The sequence below is a fragment of the Typha angustifolia genome, chromosome 15, assembly GCF_048772165.1.
Source record: "Typha angustifolia cultivar Huaian chromosome 15, ASM4877216v1, whole genome shotgun sequence".
In the NCBI taxonomy this organism is placed as follows: Eukaryota; Viridiplantae; Streptophyta; class Magnoliopsida; order Poales; family Typhaceae; genus Typha; species Typha angustifolia.
In genome coordinates this window covers 2,555,455-2,568,155 of record NC_133253.1, presented here as the reverse complement: position 1 = coordinate 2,568,155, position 12,701 = coordinate 2,555,455, and the positions used below count along the sequence as shown (strand labels likewise).

Sequence of the window (12,701 nt, the reverse complement as noted above, 5' to 3'; positions counted from 1 at the left end):
GGGTTAATCAAAATTATTACTGAAATATGTAATCGAAATAAGAAATATTATAATTAGGTTTTATAATCATGTTAATTTTCTTCTAAATTTTTTAATATTAAGTTCTTATATATTTACAATAATAATTTAATAGAGGTACTAAGTAAGAAAAAGGGTGCTTATCTTCGTCGTTGGAGTGGAAGAAGATGATCTCCCTCCAAACTCCCCTCTTCTCCTCGCCGTCCACCAACCCACATCTCCCACCATCGACTCCCGACCAACTTCACCCCTCCCTCCTCCATCTCTCCCTCTCCCCTCGCGACCTATCCCAACTCCACGCCGTCTTCATCAAATCCAACCTTTCCTCCTCCTCCTCCTCCTCCTCTTTCAACCCCCTCCTCAAACGTCTCGTCTCCTCCCACCACTCTCATGCTGCCCTCCTCATCTTCTCCAACCTCCTCCTATTCTCCCCTTCTCCTCCTTGTTCCTCCACCCTACCCTCCCTCCTCAGAGCCTGCGCCAAACTCCAAGCTATTTCCGAAGGGAAACAGCTCCACGGGCTAATTCTAAAACTTGGGTTCGCCTCCGACTCGTTTTCCCAGACTACCTTGGTCAGCTTCTACTCCAAATGCGGCGACTTGGGCTCCGCCCAGGAGGTGTTTGAGGGGATTCCTGAGAAGGATTTGGTTTCCTGGAATTCTCTAATTGATGGGTACGCGAGGAGTGGACAAGTCGAGGTGGCAAGGAAGTTGTTCGATGAAATGCCGCAGAGGGATTCGTTTTCTTGGACTTCGCTGGTTTACGGGTATGTGAAGAGCGGAGAGGTTGGGGTTGCAAGGGAGATTTTTGATAGGATGCCAGAGAAGGGTGTTGTTTCCTGGAACGTAATGATCGATGGGTATATGAAAAGTGGGGATTTTGAGTCAGCGAAAGGGCTGTTTGATAGAATGCCAGTGAGGAATGTTGTCACTTGGAACTCGATGATTACGGGGTTTGAGAAGCTTGAGCTTTTTAAGGAGGCTCTTGGAATTTATGATGCAATGGGTAGGGATGGTGTGGTTCCTAATGTTGTGACGTTGGTAAGTGTGCTTTCGGCGGTCTCCGGGTTGGCTCTTCTTGAGAGGGGTATGGCAATTGATAGGTATATTTGCCAGAATGGATTTGATACAGATGGTGTCCTTGGAACTTGTCTTATTGAGATGTACTCCAAGTGTGGAAGCATTGAGAGTGCTCTCTCAGTTTTTAAGAAGATACATAGGAGGAAGCTTGCGCATTGGACTGCAATGATCATGGGCTTCGGGATGCATGGCATGGCTGATCGTGTGATGGAGTTGTTCAATCAGATGCAGAAAGCTAGCATTAAACCCCACTCAATCGTTTTTATCGGATTGTTGAATGCTTGTAGTCATGCAGGAATGGTAAAAGAAGGGCAGCACTATTTTGAACTCATGAGCAAAAAATATGGGATAAAACCGACAGTAGAACACTACGGTTGTTTGGTGGATCTCCTTTGCCGCGTCGGCCAGTTAGAGGAGGCAAGGGATGTGATAGGCCAGATGCCCATGAAACCAAACAAGATAATATGGATGAGCCTACTCAGTGGGTGCAAGAAATATGGAAACATTGAGCTTGGTAAGTACGCCGCAGATCGTGTGATAGAATTGGCTCCAGAGGCCACTGGATGTTATGTACTTCTCTCCAACATCTATGCTTCTGCTGGCCTCTGGGATGGTGTCTCAAAGTTGAGAGAATTGATGAAAGAAAGAGGAATAAGAAAGGATCCTGGTTGCAGTATTGTGGAGCATGGTGGTCATGTTCATGAGTTTGTGGTGGGGGCTAGATCTCACCCTCAAACTGAAGAGATCTATTGCAAGCTGAATGAGATGGGTAGCAAATTGAAGCATGCAGGATATATTCCAGACACTTCGCAGGTTCTCTTGTGTGTAGAAGATCAGGATAAGGAAGCAGAATTAGTTCATCATAGTGAGAGATTAGCTATTGCTTTTGGGCTGATCAACGTGGAACCAAGGGCTCCAATCCGAGTTGTCAAAAACTTGCGTGTTTGTAACGATTGCCATACTGTAACGAAGCTTCTTTCAGCTATTTATGAACGTGAAATCATTGTCAGGGACAATAGTCGCTTCCACCATTTCAAGAATGGAAAATGCTCATGTATGGATTACTGGTGAATTTTTCATGCTTAGTTTTCTTGGTCTGGCTTTCTTCACACTGAGAACTGTGAGTTTGATTCAGAGTTTCACTCGTTTTGATCTTTATGCCAATGACGGTATGTCAGTCGCAGTTCCCTGTGCCACAATTTATCTGAAAGTGCAGCATCCACTGTCCAGGATTTTTTAACAGCACCCCTGTCATTATTCCTCCTCCAATGATCATGGACATTTCTCATCTTCGGCTACATCCTTCTGCGATGTCATGCATGGTGAGAGAATTTGGCCCACCTTGCTACAACGACGAGTTCCACAGTGGAGATACGTTCAACTTCTCTTCCTCCTGCGGTCGTTCGGCCTGCAAAACCATCCTCACACGGCGAATTTCTATCCTCCTGCGGTCTTTCCACTTATGATTCATCCCTGTTTCACACGATATCCTCACAAACGATCACTTCCCATGCGGTTGAAGGAACACACACCTATTTCACACAATACTCCGAAAGCTGTCTGGTTTGCATATACTTCCTGGTGGAACACATTATAAAAACAACTTAATGGACCAAGGAACCACAGTTCCAGAATCATGTTCTTAATCCTCTGCATACTCATGTACATCTAGATTTGTCTAAATAAGATCACCATGTATGAGCAACAATGCGTCAGCATTCTTTGATCTGATCCTCATGTATGGCACCAGTCTCGTAATTACTAATTAGTAAAGAAAAGATGGAAGATAGCAAGCTTTAGATGATTCTGTTATAAGACTTATAAGATTCTAAAAACAAGAGAGACAGCATGACTGTTTCCGGTAACAATCTTCATGGATTTAGTCACTCTAAAGACTTACATATGGATAACAAATCAACAAATATACAGGATAAGTGAACATTGCAAACCATATATAAGACAACATAGAAGAACCTCAGCAACCATATAAGCAACACTAAGCCACCTTTAGGATCAGGTTGAACAGAGGAGAACCGAGGGGGCATGGATCTGCTGTACCACGGAAGAAGAGGCATACTTCATGTGGAAACTCAGGGTTCCAGCTTCAAGGAGACAACACGAGACTGTCTGTTCTGTTTGGCAACCCTTGCAAACACGGGCGAGAGACATGAAGGAGCCCACCATGGTCTGCGGACTTCTTGTTCTCCTTTTAGGCATGCAACTGCATGTACAAGCAACAGAGGAGTCAACATTTAAACACTGGTAATCTTTTATGTGGCAACGGAACCTTCCATTAATGTTGAGAGATGATCTCAGACAGTATAGTGAAAACCAATGAAATATAAAGTTGCAGTTGTCGTTATGTAGCAATCACTCATTCCTTTGGTTGAGATTATCTTGAACTGGTATACTGTTCAATATAAATGACTTTATGCTTCCCTGACCGCAAAGAGTTCACTCAAAGGTAAATGCATAATAGGAGAAATTTCTATTTAGGCTGTGGTGGCAACTTCAGAATCTTCCCTGGAATCTCAATGTAGCCTTTTCTTAGAAATTTCCAATTTCCATCCATGTAATCCCAATGTGCACACTGCTCCCTTCATGGTAAGGGTGGAACTTTGTGCATAAAAAAGTAATTCCTAACAATTTAATCCCTGTAAAACATACAAATGCTATAAATGCATCCACAGTCAGATCCTGTGCTTGATCCTTATTAGTATACTTGAATATACTTCCATAGAAATATAGAACAAATACTTCGGATTCCCAGACCCCCCCACAGAGGTCAATTAAGGATTATCTTGATGAGACAGTGGATAAATGATACTAGGGATGACAAGATATAGTAGACAAAAAAAATATAGAGTGCACAAAATGCGGATTTTAGATCACAGAAAACTTTAACATTTAAAAAGGCACACTTAAGCTATCAGACTGATACGCTTTAAAAGACATTGAAAGACAAAGGTGAAGTGAGAATTGTAAAAGGACAGCTGAGGTTCAGCTTGAAGTACCATGGAAATGACATAAAAGATAAAAATAAATATGGTACTAGCGTAAGCTTCTAGGGGTTTAGCACTTTCTTAAACTCCATTCAGTCACTCTTATTTTGACTGATGGAGCTTCTTACACAAGGAATTTGATTCTCTATGTTAATTCTAGTTTTTTTTTAAAGAGTTAATTATGTCTACACTCCTTGAACTATACTCGATTTTCACGGGGATTCTCTAAATATTTTTAGGTTACAATGTCTTCCAAATTTTGGATCAAAGTGAAAACGCAAACGGCAATTACAGAATACACCTAATGACAATTATACCTTTAATTAATATATCACAATATTATTACTTTTAATAAAAAAATTATAATATATTATATAATTACCCTCGAATAACTTAACCTCTCCTTTCTCTAGTCTCCACTTGTCTTCTATCTTCATAAACATCAGGCAGCAGCGGCAGTGTGTGAGAGGAAAGGCGACGGCAGCGGTGGAGGCGTGTGAGTGGGAGGGCAATAGCAGTGAGATCATCGCTGCCTCCCGCCCCACGCGGCGCGGCAGTGAGCTCGCTGTAGCCTCTCCGTCCCACGAGACATGACAGCGAGCTTGTCGCGGTTTCCTCGTCCCACACGGTGACGATGACCCGATCTTGATAACACAAAGGATAGAGAGCTCACTTGCTTTCTTAAAGAGTCCGGTGTGTCGCTTCAAGAAGCACACTTGCCAGGTCTCCTCATTTTAGATCCTCTTTATCTCGATCTTTTGCTGCCCCATGCTTGGCTTCCTGCCAACCATGGTGGATTGAAATTTAGGAATGGATTTTCAGTTCCCTTATCTGACTGCAAATCCTTCTTCTTTCTGTCAATTAGTTGGGTGCAAGGTCCCAACTGACATGAGAATAGTTGAAATGCTAAGTAATCAATTGCGCGTTGACCATGCAATTCTTACTGGCATGCAGTTCCTTTCCTTTGATCAGGTGTTATTGGATTTTGTTGTCTCAAGTCGAATGGTCCATAACACGGTACCTCTATGTAAGGAACCACTATCAAACTTTGACTGTATTCTCCTTATCCTATAGTAAAGTCGTTATACTCAAAAAGCTCTGCCTTTTCTGTAAATTAGGCGAGAGCTGCTCTGTGGCAAAAACCTTGAATCCACTTTAGCAACACGTTGTTTATCAAGACAAAACAAACAACCCAAGCTCGCCGCAGCCTCCCTGTACCACTCAGCGTGGGAACGAGCTCACCCGCAGTGGAGAATTGTCGGTGCCCTCACCCTAGGGGTGATGGGCCTCGTCGTGGGCGGTAGCGTCATCGGGGGAGAGAGAATAGAAGCTAGGAAAGAAGGGAGGAAGAAAATAGAAGGGAGACCAGAATGAAGAGAGAGAACGACGAGAGAAGAACGAAGATGAGGGTGATAATGGTGAATGGAAAGAAGACGATTGAATATAATAAGATAATTAAATTTTTATTAGAATATCTTTTTTTATCCTAATTTAATTAATGGATCATATAAAGGTTACAAGAATATTTAGATCATTTTGAAGTTAATTAATCTAATATAACTGCCACATAAGTTGACTTGTCCAATTTTTTATGGTACACTAATATTATCCAAAATTTATGGGACATTGTAACCTAAAAAAGTTTAAAAAATCCATATGAAAACTGGGTATAATTCAGGAGGTGTAGACGTAATTAACCATTTTTTGAACTAAAAGATGTTTAATAGAAGCCACCATGAACTATACTCAGGTTAGGCACTTTGCTAACGACATGCGTCACACCAATGTTAAACAGAATAGCATGGTAAAAAGTTGGATTGATAACTCATCTATCACGTGCACTAAAACCACATTTGTCTTACAACTATAGTTCAAAGTATACTAGATATCTAGCAGTAAGGTTACTAAGCATGTGAATCTGTGGGCTTGTGGCTCTCAAAATTAAATATGAAACCCACAAACTCTACCAAGTGTCAATAACTGCTAATTCTCCAAGTATAGAGTCTAATAATATCTCCACAAGGAGCAATCCAACTTGAGACGTAACAAATTACGAGATTGAGAAAAGTAGAAAACTAAAAGTATAGGAATTTAAATGTGAAACTACAAAACAGAGAACAGACCAAGTTGCACACATTGATTAAAAATCTAACATAAATTTGTAAATTTCTCTTCATATAATTCTTCATTGTCTCTCAAGTCTTATGTATGATGACAAAAATTGCTCCTAAAGAAGTCCAGCTTATCAAGTGAAATAGATAAAAAGAATCATAAATCATCTGAACTCCATATGCTCGCTCATCCTACATCATCCTTGCAGTTGATTCATAATCATCATTATTCAATGAAGTATAAATGCCCCCATTTTTAATGCCCTTTAGGAAAAATAGAATCTTGCAGATAGTTTTAAATGATCATTAAAAAATAATGATGATTGAAGTTAACAGTGAATAAGATTCTGTAATGAAACCAACCAAAACTATCACACTCAAAGTTCTAACGTGCAGTTGCATTACTCCAAAATGAACTAACTAAAATAGTTTTGAATAGAAAATAAAATTATTCAGAAACAAAGGCTCAACAACAAGCAGTCATTGTAATTCCATAGCAGGCAATAACTATAATATCCATTCTCATTCAAGCATGTTATAATTGGCCTTCAATGAATCACACACACAGAATAACTATCTAATTCTTTGTCATGCACAAGCTTCCTTAAGGTGGTCCTGAGTTCAATTAGCCGTAGACTCAACATATGTAATGACTTTGTCCCTTGAACTTAAGATTTAATCAGTTACAGATTGTACTAGGTTTTTGGCTATGTTCAGTTGCCTAATTCTATGGGCAGATGCACAAAAATCAAAACAAGAAAATGTTTCATATCATATGGAAATTAAGATTTTAGAACTGCAACAAGGTAATAAAGTAGGTATAGCTATGAGTCTAATAACTTGAATTACTACATATAACATATAGATCTTGTATCAAGATGGAAGAGCACCACATCTGAGAACAAAGAAGCTCCACTGGATGTTCCTGCCCATAAGCAAACTAACTAGCACATTGTTAAATTAAAATAACCATATGATTGAGTCACTACAAAATGCTTCTAAGCTTACAGATTAACAATAATGGAAGGGAAAGATTTTGAACTGATTTTTTTTTTACTTTTATGTTTATCTAATGAAACTCAAAAACAATCAAGTACATGAAATAAAAAGAAGATGAAAGCAAAAAGGTCCAGCATTCTTAAGAAACAAATAGAGTATGCAATGCCAAAATTTCACTATAAGATTCTCCAATGTCAGATATTAGGGGGAAAAGCATACGGATTACGATGGAAAGGATAAGCATAACTGAAAGGAAGAAAAGGAATGTTCTTCTTTTGAGGCATGAATGTTTGGAAACTCCTTAGCATCTCATTTGCAGAGCAAATCTAGGAGCAAGTTAAAATGGGAGCCTCTATTAAAAGGCATTGTGTGCAGGTCTCTATCTTAGCATCAAATCCGCTAAATGTCTACTAGGTTACTAGCAACAGCATACCCAAACGACAATGTGTACAGATGGTATGGTGTATTAACACGGATTTTATTCTGGGTGAGGGTGAGTAATAGGTCTAAACAACAGAGAACATGGATTTGTTCTTCTACAAAATACCTTCTTGATGTGAAAAGTAGGACAATAACCACCTGACTGAATCTATTAATAAATGCAATTAAACAGAAGTAACAATCAAATTGATAATAAAAGCCGACTACAAGGAGAGACGCATTTGATGGATTGCTATACATTTACTGTACATAAGGCCCCTGTGAAAATTGCAGTTGCAGCAAAAAATCACTTACGGTTCTTTCTTCAGCATTCTGCACATTTCAGATCACATAATAGAGAAAGTGTCTAGACTACCACAGCTCCTGGGATGAGGGTTTAATCTGTGATAGGTCATAGGTAAACCCAGTAGTCAAGTTCAATCAGACAAACCATTGATGATCTTATGGATGGATTGCATCTCGACACTTCCGACAGCTAATTAATCTATAATCTGATTAATGGATTCCTCTTAATATTACCAGAATCTTGTCTTTTCATTAACAAACAAGTGACTCTTCAAACTGCAGAAGCAAATTGATTTATAATAATGCTGGTTCAAATGAAAAGACAAATATGAAATCCATAGTTCAAACTACAGGCAAATAATTGGTTAAAAAGTTGTGATATACTGAAATAATCAAGACAGAAATGTTGAAGTAGAATCTTGACATCCATTCATCATTAGAAATATGATAGTGGAAAGAGCAGAACCTTTGATGCGCCTTAGCTCTTTGCAGAGTGTAATAAAATCTCCCCATTTCATGTGGCATCGCCTGATAAACCGCAGAATCTGCTCTGTGGTAAACATCGATAAGCTTTCTAGATACTCTCCATTGACACCATTATCTTCAAACACTTGGCGGTAGCTACCAAGATTTATCTCTTCCAACCATAACCCAACATCCTGAAATTTAGGCAACTTATTTGTGCAGAGTTCAGACAGATAAAAATGATAATCTGCCTCTTTATTAGTAAACTTAATATCAGCAACTCCAGATGCTTACCTAAGCATACAAGAAGTTTACAAAAACTATGAGCTTCATAAAAATGCAAATGATATAGTTTGGCAATGACTCGATCAAAAGTTGAATTGCTTCACATGAATTAAGGCATACACAAGGGTGAGAAAATCCTCAATGTGGAGGTCACCAAGGATTCAAGTAGGATTAGAAAACCAATATGTACGTCTGTTATACTCTGACAGAATTAGAGAAAAACAAAGCCGCATATTATAAGATAATTATATTTTCTTTCCTTTATTCCCATTCCTCAGCAGTTGAATTACTTACAGAGAAATTAAGAGTTAACATTAGAATGCATGCATTTCCTGACAAAATACTCAATCTGGAGACAGCTAAGGATCCCATTAGTACTACAAAAAGAGAAAGTACTTAAATTGTGGCCTAGGAGCCAGGGAAAGAAAGTTGCAGTGAAGTCCTAGACTCCTAGTTGCTTTCCTTCATTCCTATTACTCAAAAACTGCTCCAAGTTGAATCAGCAACGAAGTATGATCCCTTGAACTGTTTCCAATTAGATAGGATTAAAACCAATTATGCTCCAAAGATCATTAAGCAAAAGGCGGGCATGTTTTTTTGGTCAAATAGATCAATGCATTAACAAGTGAACGAAGCAAGACTTAGTTGTCATCCTATAATTCTTTGGGCACTTACATCCATGTAGAGGAAATGATCTATACTGGTGATCCCAAATAAATGGGACTTAAGTCTTGGTTGTCATTATTATTGCAGGAAGATATACCAATTTGCTTCAGTTCAAAATTTGGTTAAAATAAATGCATGACTATTGTCTATCTTATACAAGATAGTCGGGGTGGGGTTATCATGACCATCAATCAAAACCATCTAATTTCTAAAGTATCCATCCTTTAAAATTTTTAATGCCCAAATAAATAATATTAACATTGTTCAGACCAGTGCCTGTTTCTGCTTCCAAAACAACCTATTCACGAGGACCAAATACATCCTCCGCCCTCTTCAAGTAGCGGTATATTCATTATCTTACTAAAATTGATGAAGTTATTCACGACTCATTTAAAGGAAGTAAGAATAAGATGCCCATAAGGAAGATGATAGGAGGCTGAACTAGTAAAAGAACAAGGAACTTGATTAACACAGGGTGGATAATTTAACCTCCTTGCAAGATTGCTATTCTAACAAAAGTTGAATCACCCTCCCTTGATCACGAAAGATAATGTTTTTCTCACAACGACCATATTCCAAACTAATATTTTTTTTCACCCTAAATAGGCTGATCTATATTCTAATTTGACTCGATACAACTCCGGCATCATAGGTTACAGTCGGGACAAAGAGGAATGGCAAGGGTAGTCGGGTACACGTCCCAGCACTACGGAGTGCACAAGTTTTAGAAACTCATGAGAAATTTATCCTTCTTTGTACAATGAGCAAAATCGATAAACACAGACAGATTACATTAAATTAACCAAATCAAAATATGTCACCCACTTGCAATTCTGACTACAGATCAGATAACAAATCCCCAAAGATGAAACCAAAATTAAAGATAAAGAACAAAATGTTTTTTCTTTCTAATCGCAACATTATAAAGTGCGCTAATGACAACAAGATCTGAAGAAACGAAAGGGAGGCCAAGAATCCTACATACCTCGACGGTCCATATGAAGAAATCCAAGGGCTCCGGGGACCGCCCTTTAGTCATCTCCCTCTTTCTCGCGAAGAAAGCCTACAAAAACTTCCAGAATTCATGAAATCCCAATTTGACCCCCAAAATTTCCTCCCAATCGAAAGAAGAAAAAAATCCAAAAGATTACCGTCTTCGGATCGGGAGAAGGAGCCCTACACAAGCGGAAACCGAAGCGAACTCCTCCGCGGCGGCACCCAAATGGCGAAGTGATTCCGATTTTCCGTTTCCGAAAAAGCAGAGAAGTAGTTCTCTCGGTAGAGTGTGCTGCTGAAGGAGAGAGAGAGAGAGAGAGGTTAATTCGCCTTGGAATTAAATTTCCCCTATATTTTATTTATTTACGTCACTGCAGGAATATATTACATTCGTTACGTCGCATCCTCTGGTTGAATACTAAATTACATTCCTGCAACCTGGCTCGCAGAGGATCGATTTCGTTGAGAGTCTAATACAGTGGGGAGATAGATGGGGACCATCCTCGGCATAATTAGATGTTAGCTTTGACTACGGATATACGAAGTGGGCACTTGGCACCAATTTATTCGGGACCACTTGCACAACAGAACTATAAAGCGTGCACAAGATCCAGGAAATATTATCTTTCATCCGACGGCTGACATCGTCCGACGATGCTTAGATTTTCGTGTTCTCTATTCATTTTTTAGTTTCTCTCCTCCTCCTCCTCCTCCTCCTCCTCCTTTTTTTATGCTCAAAGTGTAGGTCATTTTCTTGTGCAAGATTGTTAGGCATGGGAGGACATGCCGATTCATATATTATCGTATACATCGTGCCAGTGATTATGGATCCATCACTGTCATCACTAATCGTTGGCCGCAACGCTACAATTTATAAGCGCGACCCGTCACTTTACTAAACTTTATCATTTTGGCACAAATCTTTTGTAATTTAATTATACTTTTGCAGCACTAGGTCCAGTGAACGCCCCCACTTCAGTAACTTCTTGGTGACCGCTCCTCATCTGATGCTTATAATAATCAGTTTTAATTATTCGATGCTAATCTCAACATCATACTACTTAGTATGTCTAAACTCCGTTTATATTTCTTAATACTAAAACATAGAATTCCATTTAGAAATTATTCTTTATCAGTTTAATTTAATTTGATTCTCTCTCTCTCTCTCTCTCTCTCTCTCTCTGTATATGTTATTAAATTTTAAATTAAAGAGAGAGATATATATATATAAATTAAAATAATAATTCATAGATAAAATTCAGTTAAGTTTTCGTCAAGTATAGAAAGCCATAAATACTTTTAAAAATTTATCAAAATAAATATGAAATTTAAAAAGATATACATAAATACAAATTTATTTTAGAGTCGTCTAAAAAAAAACTTGTTAAATAGTCACCGGGTTAAGAGATTTTTAGACAGTATGCATGTAAATATTAATTTTAGTCTTGTACATATGCAAATAAGATTTTGAGAAGAATATAGCAAATAAATTATTATTTCTCAAAATAAAATTATAATTAAGAAATAATAAATAATCATCAATTTTTACCGATTATAGCTATTAAATTCTCAGTGTCCTTATCATACCAAGTATATCATACTTTTAGATTTTTTTTTTATCCTAAAAAAATAGATAGATACGAAGGGTATAGAATAAGAGTCTTTTTGTTATACGTATGATTTTGGCTATTTAAATCCTATTTTTTAAGAGATTAGTATAGTCGTCTTATGAATTAGTTTCTGTCTTTTTACCTATTATGTTTTACACCTTATCTTTTAATATTTATAAATTAGAACGTTATTTTATTAAATATGTGTATAAAATATTATTTTATTAATTTTGTTAATTACAATTAACTTAACTACACAAAAAGGGAATTACCAATATATCTTAACCCAACCTAAACTACCTAAATCTAAAATACTATACCGAACTCAAAATACTCTTATTGAAATTTATTACTAAAAAAATATTATTTACAGTTAAGAGATTAGAGGAAAAATGACGTTGGAGGAGAAGAAACTGGATCCAAGGTACTTCAACTATGACCTCGTGGTCATAAAGAAGCTGAGCTGAGTTCAATGGTTTCACGGTGCATTGACATAGGGGAGTATTTCGGCGGTGCAACGACTTAAAAGTAATTGCTAAGCAAACTTTAGCTCAGACTAATAAGTTCGCATAGTGCAAGGACTTAGAGCCTAGTTTGGACAATTTACTACATTTGTATTTAGGAAAATTTGGTGTTTAATGGACTGATGTCTTAGTCTTCATACTCTTCGAATGGAAAATAAAATGGCCCCGAAAATGAACCTTTGTCGTCTCTTCTCTCATCTGCTACCTTCTCCTCTATCGT

The 12,701-nt window shown here is 37.9% G+C and overlaps 2 protein-coding genes across 2 annotated transcripts; one reads left to right on the top strand and one right to left on the bottom strand.

Moving 5' to 3' along the window:
- The first annotated feature begins 185 nt into the window (after nt 1–185).
- On the top strand, nt 186–2,168 carry LOC140778543 (pentatricopeptide repeat-containing protein At3g62890-like). Its single transcript, XM_073123325.1, has one exon. The coding sequence runs from the start codon at nt 186–188 to the stop codon at nt 2,166–2,168; it is 1,983 nt and encodes a 660-aa protein (XP_072979426.1).
- A 698-nt stretch (nt 2,169–2,866) lies between these two features.
- LOC140777222 (uncharacterized) lies at nt 2,867–10,662 on the bottom strand. The gene is made up of 4 exons (XM_073121183.1): nt 10,503–10,662; nt 10,337–10,414; nt 8,402–8,594; nt 2,867–3,318 (listed from the first exon to the last, which is right to left on the bottom strand). Exons 2-4 carry the CDS (start codon nt 10,388–10,390, stop codon nt 3,188–3,190), a joined length of 378 nt encoding a protein of 125 aa, XP_072977284.1. The 5' UTR covers nt 10,391–10,414; nt 10,503–10,662; the 3' UTR covers nt 2,867–3,187.
- Between the last annotated feature and the right edge of the window lie 2,039 nt (nt 10,663–12,701).

What these genes read in the sequence shown, in the direction of transcription:
- LOC140778543 (XM_073123325.1), top strand. Translation starts at nt 186, where the DNA reads ATGATCTCCCTCCAAACTCCCCTCTTCTCCTCGCCGTCCACCAACCCA.
- LOC140777222 (XM_073121183.1), bottom strand. Translation starts at nt 10,390, where the DNA reads ATGACTAAAGGGCGGTCCCCGGAGCCCTTGGATTTCTTCATATGGACC. An exon ending in TCTTCATATGGACCGTCGAG is followed by an intron (nt 8,595 to 10,336) that starts GTATGTAGGATT and finishes CCTAAATTTCAG; the next exon opens with GATGTTGGGTTATGGTTGGA. An exon ending in AGAGCTAAGGCGCATCAAAG is followed by an intron (nt 3,319 to 8,401) that starts GTTCTGCTCTTT and finishes TTGTACATGCAG; the next exon opens with TTGCATGCCTAAAAGGAGAA.